The sequence below is a fragment of the Peromyscus leucopus genome, chromosome 4 (assembly GCF_004664715.2).
Source record: "Peromyscus leucopus breed LL Stock chromosome 4, UCI_PerLeu_2.1, whole genome shotgun sequence".
Classification (NCBI taxonomy): domain Eukaryota; kingdom Metazoa; phylum Chordata; class Mammalia; order Rodentia; family Cricetidae; genus Peromyscus; species Peromyscus leucopus.
Window position 1 is genome coordinate 50,261,122 of NC_051066.1, and position 19,101 is coordinate 50,280,222.

At 40.8% G+C, this 19,101-nt stretch overlaps 2 protein-coding genes across 7 annotated transcripts in view; one reads left to right on the top strand and one right to left on the bottom strand.

Moving 5' to 3' along the window:
- Positions 1-7,360, bottom strand: part of Cir1 (corepressor interacting with RBPJ, CIR1) — a 38,459-nt gene extending 31,099 nt beyond the window's left edge. The window contains 6 exon segments of the mRNA XM_037204879.1: positions 517-565; positions 1,053-1,117; positions 1,201-1,211; positions 1,814-1,887; positions 5,031-5,125; positions 7,198-7,360. Coding sequence (XP_037060774.1) covers positions 517-565; positions 1,053-1,117; positions 1,201-1,211; positions 1,814-1,887; positions 5,031-5,125; positions 7,198-7,269 — 366 coding nt within the window. The 5' untranslated portion in view covers positions 7,270-7,360.
- Positions 7,361-7,411: 51 nt separating this feature from the next.
- The window catches only part of Scrn3 (secernin 3), a 30,603-nt gene continuing 18,913 nt past the window's right edge, over positions 7,412-19,101 (top strand). The window contains exons 1-5 of one of the 6 annotated variants that reach the window (XM_037204878.1): positions 7,412-7,490; positions 9,747-9,907; positions 11,936-12,117; positions 12,913-13,109; positions 16,009-16,224. In XM_037204878.1, coding sequence (XP_037060773.1) covers positions 9,749-9,907; positions 11,936-12,117; positions 12,913-13,109; positions 16,009-16,224 — 754 coding nt within the window. In that variant the 5' untranslated portion in view covers positions 7,412-7,490; positions 9,747-9,748. The other 5 variants (XM_028880645.2, XM_028880642.2, XM_028880643.2 and 2 more) reach the window with 5 other exon arrangements.

Sequence of the window (19,101 nt, forward strand, 5' to 3'; positions counted from 1 at the left end):
TCACGGTGTTTCCTCACAGCCATAGGACCCAACCTAAGACACTGCTGTGAGGGATTTTCTTGATCAGTTATCAAAGCTGGCCACACCTCTTGGTGACAGCCCACATAAACAGAACTCAAAGAAGGAAGCTTCACTTTCTGTCTGCTTGCTCTCTCTCACTGGCAAGTTTAAGTTTTTCTCTCTCTCTCCTGTTGCTGCTGGTATTAAATCCAACTTCTTCAAGACTGACCAGACTAGAGAGCAGCAGCTCTGCAGAACCCTCCAGGACTGCAGAGACATCCAGCCGCGGGGACTGAACAGCTACTGCATCCTCAGCCGTTCCACTGTGCGCCAGCCACTGCTGCGCTGCCTGAAGCAGATCCTCAAGGCCAGCATAACACATCCCCTTGATATATAAATTCATCTCATCAGTTCTGCTCCTTTAGAGAACTAATACAAACATCTTCTGGAAAATAATGTAGAGATATATGTACTAAATAAAAATCATTCTTAAAGAGTAAAATACATGTCACTTGCCTGAATACCAAAGGGCTGATCTCTGATGTTCATGTCATCTTTGGCATATCTATTAAATACAAATAAAATGTATTAAGAACAACTTAATAAATTCAATGGCAGTTAACCTGAAAACAAATTTGTTCTTACAGCAAAAAATACATTACTACTATGGAAATATAAAACCAGCATCAATTTTTAAGTGTCTGTATCAGTGGTTTCTAGCATTCCTAATGTGGTGACCCCAGCCATAAAACTATCTTTGTTGCTACTTTGTAACTGTAATTTTGCTCTTGTTACTAATCCTAATGTAAATATCTATGTTTTTTGATGGTCTTTTGGAGGTTGCAACTTACAGGTTGAGAACCACTGGTCTACATAACCTGATAATGTACAGTTTTAAAAAGTGAACAAGTCCATAAATCAAGGCTAGCATGAAGCATACTAGTTGTCTGAGGTGAATCCCATTAGTTATTTGCCCTGTTAAATGAACCATCAGGCAAGAAGGCCAGCAGACAACGATACACGTTTTCTCCTAGTAACAAACCAGTGCTTACTTTTCTCTTGGAGCACCTTTCTGCCATTCAAACTTGTACTCTGTCTCTCCTTCCGTTTCTTCTTTCTACAGGAGTTAGTAAAAATTCTTTAATTTCCCATAAAATCACAATCAACCATAAATCAATTCAAAAAGAGAAGAGCACTCACCTCTTTGTTTTCTTGATTGCATATTCAAAGCACAGGGGGAAGCAAGACAAGTTAGCAACGTCAGTGGAAACGTCTACTATTATTACGCTGAATTACTTAACTGTACCCTGCAAGAACTAACTGGTTTTTCTTTCTTCACAAGATAAAACTCCAGATCACTGAAGGATAAAATACAACCTTGAACTAGACTTCAGAATAGGCATGCTCATAATTTTTAAGCTTTTATGTTTCAAATGGACTTTCCATTTAAAAAATGCATTTAATAAGGAGTACATATATGTCCATTATTAAAGGATAAATATCCTTTTGTAATATTGTGAGGACATAAGCTACTACAGTAGGAAAGTATTTTGTAAGGCAGGCGGATCTCTGTGAGCTGGAGGTCTACAAAGCGAGTTCCAGGACAGCCAGGACTGTTACACAGAGAAACCCTGTCTTGAAAAACCAAAAAAAAGTATTTTGTGTTGATCCTTCCGTGTTGATGACAGCATTGGAGCTGGTACCATCAGAGAAACGGCAATAGGAAAGACAAAGAATAACCCTTAAATACTGACTGCTCTTCTCAACCTTCAGACATAATCACATCAGCGCTTAAAGGAAAAGAAGTAAGTACCTTTTTTAACTCCTGGTGGGGCCTCATACATGAAATTCAGGCCATTCTTTACACGCTCATCTCCCATAAGCAATCTAAATGAAATAAACGGAACAATTTTAAATAAAAGGAAGACCATGATAGCATACCATCACTCAAAGAATAACCCTAAAGGAATTAAGACATTTTTTACTTTTTTTTTGTTTTTTTTTCGAGACAGGGTTTCTCTGTGTAGCTTTGTGCCTTTCCTGGAACTCACTCTGTAGCCCAGGCTGGCCTCGAACTCACAGAGATCCGCCTGGCTCTGCCTCCCGAGTGCTGGGATTAAAGGAGTGGGCCACCACCGCCTGGCAGGAATTAAGACATTTTTATTAGAAACAAAGCCCAAAAAGTGCGGCCTTACTAGAGACTTGCTGTCAATTTGAGCCTTCCTTCTTCTCTCTAGTTCTCCCAGTAAAATAGGAAAAAAGATGATGTGATTACTCTTATAGAATTTTTTTAAAAAACTGTGAAATGCTGCTGAAATAGTTAAGTTTTGAAATTCTATGTGCCATGAGGTATTTTGGTGCCACAACCTTTTCTTTTTAAAATGATTTGAGATCTTTTTTTCTTGGTTTTTCCAGACAGGGTTTGTCTGGGTACCTCTGGCTATCCTGGAACTCGATGTGTAGACCAGGCTGGCCTTGAACTCACAGATCCACCTACCTCTGCCTCCTGGGTGCTGGGCTTAAAAGGTGTGCACCACCACCTGCACCACCACCACCACCAGCTATCTTAGTATTTTTGATTGTGTGTGTGACAGAGGAGAGAGAGAGAGAGAGAGAGAGAGAAAGCCTGTGGAAGCAAGGGGCTGAAGTGGGGTGTTTTTCTCAACCATGCACTTATTTTTAATTCATTATTGTGTGTGTCAAAGGATAACTTCATGCAGACAGTTCTCTGCTTCTTGCCCTGTGTTGGTCTCAGGGATTGCATCACCTTTCCTCATCTGGCCAGCCCTCCACCTTACCTTTCAGACAAGGGCTCTCACCTGGGGCTCACTGACTAGACTGCACTAGCTAACCAGCAGGCCCCAGGACCTTCCTGTGTGTGCCTCTGGAGCACTGGGGTCACAGAGAAGGGGACTTGGAATGCAGACTCAGGCCCGCATAACTTGAAGATAAACACTTTACAAACTGAGCTAACTTCCCAGCCACAAAAACTAAGCTTTTTAATGAGAATAAGGGGGAAAAAATTAACAAAATTCTACAATAGCTAATACAACGAAGCCAGAGATGACTATCCCTAAAAACAAAACAAACAAACAAACAAAAAAACCTTAGGGAGTGACTGAAACTTCCTGCTGTAGGTTCTGTACACAGACGTTGCTGTTGCACTTCTTAAGGAAACGGCCCACAACAAACAGTATGGCCACACTGTAAAATCCAAGTTAAGTATTAGAAAAAGCTAAAGTTTAAGTATGAAATGTGTTTGTATTTGGAAATGGCAATCACAAAGGAAATGCTACATTATTGTATGTAATTCTCATTTTTTTCTCTATTGGAGTCTATACTCCCCCCACCTCTAAAAAAAGAAAAGAAAAAAAACAAAACAGAAAGACATATAAATATATACCTTTATTGTGGAACATTATTCTTTAATTAAAAGGAACATATACTAACGTATGCGGTGGATGAACTTCAAAAACATGCTAAATGAAGCCAGGCGGCAGCAGTGGCACACTCCTTTAATCCCATCACTCAGGAGGCAGAGGCAGGCGGATCTCTGTGAGTTTGAGGCCAGCCTGGGCTACAGATCGAGATTCAGGACAGGCGCAAAGCTACACAGAGAAACCCTGTCCCAAAAAACCAAAAGAAAAAAAACATGGTACATGAAAGAAATCAGGGGCCAGTAACATGGATCAGTGGCCAGTTGCCTCCACCCAAGCTTGCTGACCTGAGTTCAATCCATGGAACCCACCCACACAGTGAAGAGAGAACTGCCTCCTACCAAGTAGCCCTCATATGCTCCCTATATAGATACATCTACACAAATAAACATTTTTAAAAATTAAAAAAATTAACCAGCCACAAAGGACCATTTGATCATCTGCTATGTGTCCACAATTCTAAAAAATTCATAGGTGAAATGGTGACTCCCGGTGAGAGGCAGAAACAGGATAAACTAGGAAATGGGGAATGGTACAAATGAACACACTTCCTTCTCAGGTGATGACATGTTTTGAAATTCGTTATGGTGATAGTTTAGCAACACTAAACAAACTTAAAACCTAGCTATATTTTAAACGAATCTGTAAATTTTGTCTTAACACCATTTAAAAGTTGTAAATCAAGTACGTGAAAAGCTGACCTTCACTAGACATCAAGAAGTACAAATTAAAACTACAACAAGCCACCACTTCATACTTATCAGCACAGTCATTAATAAATGAGCTGAGATGTAACTCAGTTGGTAGAGTGCTGGCCTGGCACACAGGAAGTCCCGTGTTTGATTCCTAGCATCATATATACCAGGTACAGTAGCACATGCCAGCACTTGGGAGTTCAAGGCAGGAGAATGAAGAGTGTTAGGTCATCCTCAACTACATAGGGAGTTCAAGACCAGCTTAGGCTATGGGAAAGTTTGGTGGTTCTTTAAAAAGCTAACCAAAGAATTACCTTAGGATCTAACAATCCTACTCCTAAGCACACAAACAAAGCAACTGAAAATAGTCTTGAACAGATACCTATATGCCAATGTTAACAGTGCGCTCCAATTATCCATAAACTCATGAATGTCTCAAGTTTCAAATATAAATGTTTCAAAACAAATGTTGCTTCCGAGTACAGTCCATATAATCAAAACACTACTCCTAAGTCAATTAACCAAATACAAATACAATGAGAATAACTAAAAAGCAGGTGCCATTCTAGAAGAAGCCAATGGACTCTAGCCACAGCACACAGGTCAAAGACACTCGGCTTCTCTTCTAAGTGTCCTGAGCATACTTTCACTCCAATGTATTAAAGAGAAATCTTTCTAATCAGCCTCAGGAGTTAACATGCAGCGTTTATTATTTCTGCAAGCTCTGCCTCATTTAGGATTTGCGCACAGTCTGGATGAGTCAAATGAAGCTGTGCTTTATGTGAATAGATAAATTTGGAAAAGGTGACCATATATAATTATGGGAGAGGAGCTGACTCAATAGTGACTATTCCCGTGCAACTGATTATTCTAAAATCACTAATAACATGGCACTTACCTGTTATCATATGACTCTTGTTCTTTAAGGTATTGTTGCATTAATTCTTCTTGTTTCTTTTTATCATATGATATTTTCTGTTCTGCCATCCATACCTATATTAGTGAAACAAAATATAATTCAACCACTGGGTTAAATGAGGAGTCTGTTTTGTGTATATGCATGTGTACATGGAGTCCAGGGTTTGAAACCTTCAATCACTTTCCACTTTACTTGCTGAGGCAGGCTCTCCCACTGAACCCAGAGTTCAACAATTCCATCAGTCTAGACTACCAGCTTGCATGGAGGATCTCCTGTCTTCATCCCCTGAAGGCTAGGATTACAAATGGGCTACCATGCCAAGCTGGCTTTTATGGGGACCCAAACTCTGACCTCACACTTATCCATCAAGTGTTTCATCCACTAAGCCATCTTGATAGCCCCAGAAGCTTGCTTCTTTAACAACCCACATCTGGTTAGCCAGGCGTGCTGGCTCATGTCTGTAATCCCAGAACTCAGGAGGCCGAGGGAGGCATACTAAGAGTTCCAGGCCAGCCTGCTTGTCTGAAAACAAGCCCCTCACCCACAAAACCCAGAAAACTTATTTACCATGTATCTCAAGCTTTAGATTTTATAGTTATTTAACTAGTCTCAACTGCTCAAGAACTTTTATTACATTAACTGAAACAAAAATAAAACAGGTCCATTGCCAAAGTGCTCATAATGATTCTTCTGCACATTATAAACTATTTTATGACTTAAAAAGGAGAAATGGAAATCAAGTGCAGTGGCTTACACCTGGAATCTCGGCATTTGGGAGGCATCAACAGGAGGATCAGGAGTTCAGGGCCATCTTCCCTAGTTAGCAAGTCGGAAGCCAGCCTAGACTACAGGAGACCCTGCCTCAAAAAAGAGGCCATGAAATGTGTAAGAGACACGTGGGGAATAGGATTATGTACAAAATAAACAGAACAAGACTTTGGGGAACAGGGGTCAAGGGGGTAAGGCAGAGATGCAAAAACCTAGTAAGTTGGTTTTTTTTTTTTTGAAAGTGACTTAAAAATTATGTAACAAGTCTTTAATCCCAGCACTCAGGAGGCAGAGGCAGGCGGATTTCTGTAAATTCAAGAACGTCCTGGTCTACAGAGTGAGTTCCAAGACAGCCGTGTCTACACAAAGAGACCCTGTCTTGGAAAAAAAAAATTAAATAACTATATTCGCAGATAACCAGTGTTAGTACTTCTTGTATTCTTCCACAGATATTGTAATGTACATGTATGCACATATATATATATATAGCATTCTTTTTTTTTTTTTTTTTTTTTTTTGGTTTTTTTTTTTTTTTCGAGACAGGGTTTCTCTGTATAGCTTTGCGCCTTTCCTGGAACTCACTCTGTAGACCAGGCTGGCCTCGAACTCACAGAGCTCCTCCTGGCTCTGCCTCCCGAGCATGCATGGTAACATACAGGGCCCACAATTGGCTTAGAAACAACTAAAAGCTTAATCTGGTCTCACAAGCTTGTGTACTTTTGAGCACTTTTCGTGATGCACAGTGCTAACTAAGCCTTTCCGGTTTCTATTCTTTTCCCATACCACCTCATTTAATCTCCCTAATAATTTTACACACATCAAGGCAACCGACACTGTCATCCTTATGTAGTGGAGTACGAGGCTAACGACCATGATGCCATTAACTATTTGGTGCGAGGCCTCGGGGCTAAACGTGACTGTACTGAACCAAGAAGACTCCTGCTCTGACTCCGAAGCTCGGACACTCTGCGTCGCCGTTCTTTCGCGCTATCATTCCCGCCTCGGTCCAGTGTCCAGTCCTTGGCTGACTTGTAATTTTTTTTAAAAAACGCTGAACTTGAATGCGGCCCTCAGACACGACACTCTGGACGGAGAGGTGGGACTAGAGCGCGAAGGCAGGGGCGGCTTTCTCTCGGGAGATCTCCGCGAGGCAGCGAGTCCTCCCGCAGGGAGCTCACGGGTCCGGTCGCAGGGCTCTAGGGGACGGACCCGGAACGGGCCGGAGGCAGTGTCGCCGAGCTCCGGCGTCAGTCTCCACCCTGACCGCCAGGGCTGGCCTTTGGGAACCATTCGTCTGGTTGGGTTAGCCTGGAGGGAGAAAGGGACGACGCCTCCGGGACCCAGCCCACCGCTGCCCTCTCCGGATCCCTTTCCTCACCTTCTTGATGTTGGATTTGGACGCAGGATGGAAGTCCTTTTTGCACATGAAGTTGGCGAACGACTTCCCCATCTTGGAGCCCGAGAGGGAGCAGCGCGGCGCTAGGTCTGCGAGGGACGTAAACAAACTCCGGGAACGTCACAGGAACTGTAAGGCGAGCAGGGGAGAGAACTTCCGAGGTCCGAGGGGGCCTACTTCCGACGACTCGCTCCCGGGTCCCGCCCCTTCGTTTCCGGTGAGTGCTTTGGGCCGCTGCGGAGGCCGGCCCGTCGTCCGCGCGTGCGCAGCTGCTGGTAAGCGCGGGGAGCCCGCGGTGCGCGAGCTGGGGTCGCGGGCCGCCGGGGGCTCTGCTGCGCCTGCTTCGCTCCGAGCGCAGGAATCAGGAGCGGGCGAGGTCTGCAAGTTCGAGCCCAGCACTTTCTGGCGACGCCGACTCCAGTTGCAAAAACTTTTTTTTTTTTTCCCCAGCGCAGTTCCCATGTTGATGGACACAGTAAGCTTCGTGCCGACTGTGGGACGTTGGTGAGACTCAAAAGATCAATGTGCCCGAAAGCACTGGAATAGACTGTTAGCGCCTCTAAAGAACCGAGGCTCTTCACTTCCAGTTGTTGTTATTATTAATTATGGTTTTTTGTTTTTGTTTTGTTTTGTTTTGAGACAGGGTCTCACTATCTAGCATTCATTGGCTGTCCTTGAACTAAATAGGCCAGGCTGGCCTCGAACTCATAGATCCTCCCTGCCTCTGCCTCCCCGACAGCTGGGTGGGAATAAAAGCGTGAGCCACTAGACTCGGCTTCCGTCGGTTATTTCCAGCTATGCAGAAAGATGTTCATGAATGATAAAAACACGTTAGGGCCAAGGGCTTTCCTCCCCGGGTTGCTGCCGCTATCCCGGTTAGTGTGCCTCTCGCTGCGGCTTGATGGCCCTAAGGTTTAGTGTGGGTATGGCCGTTATAATCCACTGACCTCTAGCAAGGATAAGAATAAGCCAGCTTAAAACAGGTGACAGTTTTCGTATGAGGGTCCAGTGTGTTACAGGTAATTTTGTGACAATTTTGTCTTATTTGTAACACGGTCCATATAACCCTCTCAAACTTGGATTACAGGCATGCACCATCAAGCTGGGCTTTCACCTTCAGGGTCACGCTGAATCAATCCTCAAAATAGCACTACTAGATGGTATTTTATTTTATTTTATTTATTTATTTTATTTTATTTTATTTTATTTTACTGATGAGCCTGGAAGAAAAGAGGAAGAGAATCAATAGCTTGCCTGAGTTATGTATTGGGGTAGCTAACTTTGGAGCTCTGTAAATGGGAGATCAAAACTTTCAGAGAGGAGACACAAAAGAACAGTGGTCACTTCTTCCCATCTTTGAGAACAGAAGAACCTTTACAGTGTTCCGTGGTGAACTCATTTTGTTCGTTTGAAAACGAGTTTCACTCTGTTGTTCTTGAATTACGTAGTGCAGGCTAGCTTTAAACTCTAGCTCATCCTGCCGAGATTACAGGTGTGCTGCCATACCTGCTTCGTTTTCCTGCCAGTAAAATATATTGATTTTATTTATAGTTATTATATTTTTATTCGGTTTTAAAATGGTGAGAATGCTTGTGTATAAAAAACCATGCTAAGATCTGGTTCTTATAAAAGAAGGAAACTGGGCTGGGAAGGAAGCTGAGCAATTAAGATAGCTGGATGATTTTCCAGAAAACTCGAATTCAGTTCCCAACACACACTTGAGATGCCTCACAACCTCCTGTAACTCCAGCTTCTTGGGCACGTCTTGTGACCTTCTTGGGCACCCCCATACTTATGGCAGACAGACACGTAAGACATACACATAAATAGTAAAAACAAATCTTAAGACATTTAAAAGAAGGAAACTAAAACTATGTCTGTTCTGAAAGCAAAATAAAAGTAGAGGATTTTCCAAATCACAAATGAAGACAATTTGTATGGTAGTTCTACAACCCGGATTTATAAAGTACAAATACAGACTCCCACCTGGAAACCTTAACGGTTGGGATTTTGTTTGTTTGTTTTTCTGGTTTTTCGAAACAGGGTTTCTCTGTGTAGCCCAGGCTGGCCTCAGAACTCAGAGATCCTCCTGCCTCTGCCTCCCGAGTGCTGGGATTAAAGGTGTCACCACCATGCCCGGCCTTACATACTTTCCAGTAGTGATCGATTAACAAGACATTCTTTAGGCTCTCACTGTCGAGTAAGGAGCCTCACGCATACACTAATACAGCAGACTAAGACACGTACAGTAGCCATGCCGTTGTATTATAGTAGCACTTGGTTAATTACTAAGTCATATCCTAATTTTTATAGTTTATGTTATTTATTTAAGACAGGTCTTACCATATACCCCTTGCTGCCTTGGGATGCACAGAAATAATATGACATTTAGACTTTAATATGTACCCTTCTTAAGGAATATCCCATGGTCATAGAGAAAAGCTCTTTGTTTTATGTGTACTTAAAAATGTTTTGTTTTGTTTTATTTTGAAACTTCTGTATGCTTTCATTTTTTTTTTTTTTTTTTAAGAAAATGGAACCCTATTCCTGTGACACTTTTGTGGCATTACCTCCAGCTACAGTTGGTAATAGAGTAATTTTTGGAAAAAATTCAGACAGACTCTTCGATGAAGTACAAGAAGTCATTTATTGTCCAGCGGCAGTTCATAATGACTTGGGAAAACGTCTTAAGGTAGGTAAAAAATATATGTTGTGTTAGCAGTATATATCTTTAAATGTGCTAATAATGGATATTTCTTTAAAAAACAATTTAATTTTATTGGATATGTCTGAATATTTTACCTGTGTGTATGTATGTGCACAGCATGTGTGTCTAGTGCCCAAAGAGGTCAGAAGAGCGTGTAAGATCCCTGCAGCTTCAGTTCCAGACAGTTGTGAGCTGTTATGTGAGTGCCCGGAACGGAGCCCTGCTCCTCTACAAGAGCAGCAGGTGTTCCTAGCCAGTGAGCCACTTCTCCAGACCCATAAGTGGTTATTTCTTCCAATAGCTACCAATTGACAGAAGACCACTGAAGTTAAAATTCAAGAATTTAAGGTTGAAAATGGTTTGCATCAAAAATAGACTTCTGGTCATTTATTTCAATAATTTAGAAGAAGCTGCTAAAATAATAAAAATGGTTATCTCTTTGATTAAATAGCTGAATGCTTTTTTTTTTATATGTTATATATGTTAGTTGCGCTAAGGGATTTAAAGTCAGTTATTAAAACCTGGACAAGAATGGACGGTGGATGTAACTGACAGCCCAGTAGAGTGTGGGTGTAGAGCAGGGTGGCTTAAACGCTGACCTTAGGTAAGGGTAGCAGGCTGTGGCGGCAGAGAAGGAACAGCTCGATTACACTGCGGGTTAATGAATGGGACTGGAGAGTTGGCTTGGTGGTTCAGAGCACTTGTTCTTGCAGAGGACCCAGGTTCGATTCCCAGTACCCACATGGTGGTTCAAAACCATCCATAACTCCAGTTCCATGATATCCAATGCTCTCTTCTGACCTCTGTGGACATCAGGCACACATATGCACAGAAATAACATACAAGCAAAACACTCATAAAATAAAATAAATAAATCTTTAAAAAAAGGATTATTTAGTTAGAGCTGGGGTTTCAGCTGACAGATCAAAGGGATTCTTCTTGGTGTAGAATAAGAAAAAATATTTCAGATTTTATAAATAACAGGTTTTTGGTTTTTTTTCCCCTGGTGCTGGGGATCAAACCTAGGACCTCTTGTATATTGGGCACATAGTCTACCAATTGAACCACATTTTCAGCCTTATAAATATGTTTTGTGGTTCATCAAAAAAGGTTTATTAGGCACCTGATAATACCATCAACATGCATTTTATGTATTTTCCCTCACCTCTTACATGCACATTAAATAAAATGTCCTTTAAAATTTTTATTTAAATAGTCTGTTTACATGGAACTCAGAGGTTTATATTATCTTCTATTGTTCTGAACTTTGTGGATTCTGGATGTTCTAACACTAATAGGCATTAAATAGAAGTCTTTTTTGTATATTAGGCTATAGTTTTCTTTTGCTGTAACTGTTTATTTGTCTGGGATATTGTTTCTATTCTGTACATGTGAGTTTAAATCTAGCCCATTGTGGAAGTCAAGTTCCCACTCTGTCCATTGCTGTGAAGAATCCTCATAGGTCACTTACACATTAAATGTGGGCCTCTGTGGCAGGTCTTGCTCATCTGACTAAGGGTTCAAGTACCTATGGGCACATAGATCACTAGTCAGGACATACTAGACATTGAACTTGAGAACTGCTTTCTTAATCTTCAACTCATATTAATTATTCTCCATGAAACAGTTTGAAGATTAATACCCATCATTGCTAAGATGCCATAGCAACTCCGTTCATTCTCTTCTGGCCTTCATACTTAGCATTTGTTTTATCTTAGTCAATGGAGAAGGCTTTGTTTCTTGAAATGAAGCTTTGTGTTCCTTTGTCTCTGTAACTAACATGTCTCATGTGTGTTATAATAAGACATAGTCAGGAAGTATTTAAACAATAAATGCTTTAGAGCCAATTCTGAATGAGTTTTAAAGTTAATGCTTTTATCATTGAAAATTTCAATTTGGTTCCATTTCATCTATCTTCATAGTGATCATGTCTTCCAAATGGTGTTTTAAATTCTACAATTTGGTAATTTTCCATTTTTGATTTTATAGTTCTATGACTTTTTCTTTTTACAGTGTACTTATATAGAAATTGATCAAGTTCCTGAAACTTATGCTCTTGTCCTTAGTCGCCCAGCTTGGTTGTGGGGGGCAGAAATGGGAGCCAACGAACATGGAGTCTGCATTGGGAATGAAGCTGTGTGGGGAAGAGAAAATGTTTCTAAGGAGGAAGCACTTTTGGGCATGGACCTTGTCAGGTAGCTATTACGTTGTTTCCTCACTAGAAAGTATGTGAGAAGTGGTCGAATACCAACCAGCATCCGTTTTCACACCAGCATGCAATTTTACGACTCTTAAATATTATTAATTAGTATAGGGTGGATGGCTCGATCCATACAGTGTTTACTGCGCAAGCGTGAGGACCTGAGTCTGATCGCGAGCACTCATGTGCGTCGCTCATAAGCCCTGCATTGGAGAAGCAGAAGCAGGCAGGTTCCTGGGGCTTGCTGGGTAGCTAGTCTAGCTTAGTTGGTAAATTCCAGCTCACTGGGGAACTCTATCTCATAAAATAATGTGGAGTGCAATGGAGAAAGCTGTCGGACACCAAGCTCTGGCTTCTCCATGCATGAATGCATACCCTAGGCACACACCCACGTAAACATGTATATGCACCACGTGAACACCTACTGACACTTATGCATACCCATGCGCATTATTAATTGGGAGAGGGGCCAAAATTAGAAATTATATCTCACCAGAAATGACTGCATTGCTTTACTACATGGTTGATTAATACCTTCAATTTACAAAGCAATATCTCAGTCTTAGAGATAAAATAACTTTGCAATAAGTTACCGAGATGGAAGTTGACTCCAAGAATGTTTTTATTGTCCCAATGCCTTCAGAAGTAAGACTTTAAAAGATTTTATTTTACCTATTAACTTGCATTTTTTTTACTTTGATTATAGTAAACATGGTGTTTCTTGAACATGAAGTTAAGATGAATAAAGGAAATTATTTTTAATTTGAGATCTTCAATATTTTTATTTTAGACTTGGCCTTGAAAGAGCTGATACAGCTGAAAAAGCTCTCGATGTCATTGTTGACTTATTAGAAAAATATGGCCAAGGTGGAAATTGTGCAGAGGGTGAAGAATTTAGCTATTATAACAGTTTCCTGATAGCTGATAGGAATGAAGCCTGGATTCTGGAGACTTCAGGGAAGTACTGGGCAGCAGAAAAAGTCCAAGGTATGAACAACTATTTGCAATTTGATTTATATAGTTATATAATTAATAAAATCTATCCTTAATGGTAGCTAATGCATTTACTTGCCTTTCAAGATTTATAATCCATTGCATTAAAGGATAAACTGCAGAGCAAAGTTAAAATTAGGAAGCACATAAAGGGAAGAGAACGATGATGAGCATGCTTATGAAAAATAAGCAGGTAGCATTATCTCCACAGCAGCTTTTGGCTGTTTATAGCATTTTTTCTCTTTTTTAACAACTACTTTTCTAACTTTGGACTGAATTCCAGAACTGTATCAAGTGTAAGTATGGAGGTAAAGGAAAGGGAGTTGTGGCTTTGGGCCGTGTTTGGAAAGAGTGTATTGACACAGACGTAAGACAAAATTGGATGTCATTGATGACATCAATGCGGTCTGATTGCTTCGGAGTTCATTCTGAATCCCCTCATGATTTGTTTGTGGTCAGATATGCCTCTTATTTCTTCCTGTGTGTGTGCACGCGCTCGTGTGTGCAGGTGCGTGCGTGCGTGGTGTGTGTGTGTGTGTATATAGTGGGGGAGACATGCATGGCCACTGTGTACAAGTGAAGGTCAGAGGACGACCCCTCTGGTGACTCACTGTCCTCTTGGTGGCAGGGTTCCTGTTGTTGCTGCCCCCGTGTATGCCTGGCTGTATGACCCAGGTGCTTCTGGGGATTTTCCGGGCATTGTCTTCCATCTCACCACAGAAGCTCTGGGATTACAGACACTGCCACCATTCCCAACTTTACATGAGCCCTGCAGATTTGAATTCAGATAACCCATTAAGCTCTCTGCTGAAATCCAGAGATAGAAAGCCACTTAAAGTAGTGAGTGGGTCTTCCCATCCCTAGTCTCAGTTTATTGTCTTAGAGTTAGAGGCTCGCCTTATGTCGAAACATAATCATATGCTTCTGTGTGCGCATCTCTTGAATCTCCTAGTTTACAAGAGATAGAAGACACATGGAAAAAGACTAAATGGACGTAGCTCAGTTGGTATTGGCCAGCATATACAAAGTCCTGCTTTAATCACCAGTATTGCATAAAGCTGAGACTGGTAGGTAGCACATCCTATAATCCCAGCATCTGGGAGCTATGGAGGCAGGGAGCTCAGAAGTTCAATATTGTTGTTACCTTGCAGTGGTGGCGCACACCTTTGATCCCAGCACTCGAGAGGCAGAGGCAAGCAAACCTCTGAGTGCAAAGCCAGCCGGCTCTACAGAGTGAATTCCAGGACAGCCAGGGCTACACGGAGAAACCCTGTCTCAAAAACCAAAAACCAAAACAAAGATCACTGTCCACTTCATACAGAGTTTGAATCCAGCCTAGACTCTAGGTAACTTGCCTCAATTAATTAATTAATTAGTTAACTCCAGGAACCCAGTAGATAATTAATATTAATTAATTAATCAATTGAGTGAATGATGTGGAGCCATGGGTGTTGTGAACATTTAAGGAAGGAAGAGTCATTGTGAACTTCTGGAGGAGTTCAGAAGACTTCATGAAGGAGCCTTCTGTGGGAGATTTGGCTGTTATTTTTCAACTAGGTCATTGCCAGTTATTTTCATGGGCTTTAGAAATACTGTTTGTATATTTTTATGTTTGACATTTTCTATGTTTAAATAAACTATATAAAAATTATATTTAATGTGTTTTATTGTTACGCTAATTGAACAGATTATATCATTGACTACTTTTTCTTTTATTGAACATGCTATGTGAAAGACAAAGGAATGGATACCATTGAAAAAAGTCTTACCTGGTCGTGGAAAATGAATGCCTTCCTGGGTCTGATTATCCTGTTGAGATCACCTTGCTGTTGCTTTCTCTTTCTCTTACTAAATGATCTCAAGAACTAGATTGTTGTTTTGAGTATCTCCAGCACAGAAGTGATACATCTCTGATAGGTAGCTAATCACCTGCATCTGGTCACTGCGAAGTATATACATGTATCGAAATGCTAAGCAAAGTGTCATACATCATACCATGAGATACTACTCAGTAATAAAGAAGTAATGAACTGTTGATAGCATGATGAGTAGAATCATGCTGAGGTAAAAAGGCCAGAAGGCAGGGCAGCAAGATGGTTCAGCAGGTGATGGTGCTTGCCGCCACCCTGACAACCTGAGTTTGATCCCCAGAAAACACACAGTGAAAGGGTGCCTCTGCACACATACACACAAGAAAACAAATGTACATTAAAAAAAAAAAAAAACCTTTTAGGTGATTTTTTTAAAAGCCAGAAGGATTTACTGCACAATTCCACTTACATAACATTCTTTAAAAAATGTATTTGTGTGTATGTGGACATGTGTGCTGTGGTACATGTGTGGAGGTCAGAGGACAACTTTTGAGAATTAGTTCTCTGTTTCCATCATGTGGGCTCTGGAGGTTGAACTCAGGTGGTCAGGTTTGGGGCAAGTGTCTTTACCCACTGGGCTATTTGACCAGCTCCTACACTATATACTGTGTGACATGGAGTTAAATTAGAGTGAAAAAGCATATACTGGGTACCTGGAGTTAATGGGTTATTAGGATTGGGAGATGCATGACTTTGGTATGAAAGGGTAACATAGTACAAATATTATTTTTCTTGACATTATCAATACCAATGTTCTGATTGTGATATTATTCTATAGTTTCATAAACTGAGATAGGTGGAGACTGAATGAAGTGTATACTATCTCTCTGGGTTATTTCACATAGCTAAATTTGAGTCTACCGTTATCTCAAAGTTTAATTTTAAAATTTGATTGTTTAGAATATGTAGTAGATGTACATGGCAGAGAACTTACATTCAGTTTAAATAGTGATTTAAAAATCATAATATAGAGATGGATTCTTATATTAAAGGTAACTTTTCTTCTCCTTCTCATCCTTTAGAAACAGGAGTTCGTAATATTTCCAATCAGTTCTCCATCACAACCAAGATTGACCGGGAGCACCCTGACATGAGAAACTATGCTAAGCAGAAAGGCTGGTGGGATGGCAGGGAAGACTTTGACTTTACTGCAGCATATTCTTACATTAACACAGCTTCAATGATGACTTCGTCAAGCAGATACTGTCAGGGATACAAGCTTCTGAATAAGCATAAAGGTAATCTTGGCATTCACATAACAAAATATTGAACTTGGTGCAAATATAATCTTATACTCAATAAAAATATAGTTTGAATAAAACAAAAAGCATTAAGATAGTATAAGCTATTTTTTGATATGTGTGAAGTATTAAACCATTGTGAAAAAGTACTGATTCTTTTTGAGGGTCAAGTTCAGATTCTCAATCCTCAGAAACATTTCTCTTCTTTTAAAAAATTTGAACCAGGATATCACTATACGGCTCTGACTGGCCTGGTAGTCACTCTGTAGCCCAGGCTGGCCTCGGAACTCACAGAGATCTACCTGTCTCTGTTTTCCGAGTGCTGGGGTTATGACCATCACCCTGGCCATACTGCTACTTCTTTTAGTTATCTTGTAACAGTAGCATCTTTGTTTGTGTATATGTTTTGTCTTATTTTGTTTGTATGTGGCTTTGTATATGCTCACATGTATGTTCAGGTGTGCACACCCTCGGTTGTGCATTTGGAGGCCTGAGGTTTGATGTTCAATGTCTTTCTCAGTTGCTCTTCACCTGACTTTTTGAGGCAGAGTCTCTCATTGAACTTGGAGCTTATGTTTTTAGCTAGGCTGGCTGGCCAGACAGCTCCTGAGAACTTGCCTCTTCACCTCTAGCACTGGGGTTACAGGTGTGAGCTGCCACCCCTGGCTTTTATTTGGGTGCTGGGGATCCAAACTCAAAGCTTGTAGCAAGTGCTTTCCCATTGAGCCGTTTCTTAGCGGCTCATGTGTCTTGGTCAGTGTTGTTGCTGTGAAGAGACACCATGATCAAGGCAAGTCTTACAAAAGAAAGTGTTTAATTGGGGACTTGCTTACAGATTCAGAGAGGTTAATCCATGGTGATCATGGTGGGCAGCAGGGTGGCATATAAGCAGGCATGGTGCTGGAGAAGTAGCTGAGAACTTTACATCCTAATCCCCAGGTAGCAAGAAGGAAGAGCGAGACACTGGCACTGGTGTGGGCTCTTGACACGTCAGATCCCACTCAGAATGCCACGTCTCCTCCAACAGCTCATTCACTGGGGACTGAGAATGCAAATGTATGAGCCTAAAGGGCCATTGTCACTGAGGCCACCACACCATAGTTCTCTTTTTATGAGAACAGCATCTAGAGCTTGTGGTTGTAAAGTCAGACATGGGTTTGCAATCAGGATCCCAGTGTGTGTGTACGTCTATGCTTATTGTGTGGGTCTTTGATATGATACATACTCAACTCCTGTCCCAGTGGGGAATATACTCTAGTAATAGATGTTGCTGCCAGTGAAGCTGTGTAAGTCACACGGAGGTTGTGTATCCACTATGATGGTTTACAGGCCTTCCCTTCTGCGTCATCTAAGCTCCATCTCATTTAGTGGGACTTTCATTTCAGATACTGTGCTTTACATTTCTACAAATTCCATTTGGCTGCTTTTGTGTCTCTCCATGTCTTCTCTCACTGCCTTCCTGTTTGTCCTTGAATCCCCGAGAATATTTATCATATTTATAATATCTTCTTCAGAGTTCTAATCTGCTGATGCCATCATCTTTGAGAGGATTGAGTCTTTTTGTTGATGTAATCATCTTCTGGCTTGGAGTCATATTCTTCTGCTTATTCACGTATCTAGTGATTCTGTGTGTATTGGGGGATGAAGCCAAGGGCCTCGGGTTAGACAGACACTCTGCTTTGAAGATGGACTCTAGCCCTGCAGGAACTTGATTGGAAATAGTGTTGTAATCTTGTTTGTCAAGTGCTAGGTGGTTTGGTTTGGTTTGGTTTGGTATTCTTTTAAACAGTAGGGACTGTGTTGTATTTAGCTAAGTTACTTAGGAAGTAGGTTCCATACCCTTTAGGCTTGTTTTTACAAAGCTTACCTAGGGCAGCTCTAGAGTAGTTCTGACCCCTCTCTCTGTCCCCTCTTCTGACCCTAAATCCACCCCGGACCACATTTCTCTCAGTAGATTGTGAATTAATTGCATTCTGTGCCATCTTGGATATGTCTGCCTCTTTATTCAGTTTCATGGCACATTGGAGCTGTGCCTTGTACAATGGCACTTGGTTGTTTGGAACACTATAGAATTGAATAATTTCATAGTCACTGGATCTGACTGAGGTTTATAGAATGCTATCCAGCAATAATAAAATACTCTTCAAGTATACATGGAACATACACCAATCTTAAAATTTTAAAAGAAATGTAACAAATGCAGCCTGTGCCTATAACATAATTTAATTTGAAATCAGTTACAAAGGAATATCTGGAAAATCACCAATGCATTCCTTTCATCTGTTGGTCAAAAAAGTTTCAAGGGAAATGAAGTTTTTTTGAGCAAAGTGGAAATGAAAATCAGTATACAAAAATGTATGGACTACAATGAAACTAATGTTTATGATTAAATTTATAGTGTTAAATACATACACTAAACAAAAAAACCCTCAATGTTGCAAATTTTACCTTAAGAACTCAAAAGAAAAATAGGCAAAAATAAATTACAAAAGAAAAGCAAGGAAATTAATTAAAGAGCCCACATCAACAGAATTGAAAACAACAAACTAATAGAGAAAATGGACTAATAAAACACTGATTCTTCAATAAGGTTTACCTGGTTGACAAAATGAGAAAACACAAGCTTCCAGGTTGGAATAAAAGAGTTTTCTAGAAGACGGTAAAGGAACACCATAGACAGTTCTGTGCGCAGAAATGCAGTAACTCAGATGAAATGGTCCAATTCCCTGCAAGCTACAGATCACTAAAAACTTACATAATAAGGAATAGGCAAGTCCTATTTGAGTAGACACTTTAGTTGGTTCAGGTCAGTTTGTTCATGCTCAGCTTTTCCAGTCTGCCTCATAGATTATTCAGGAGTCAAGTGGAGAGTTG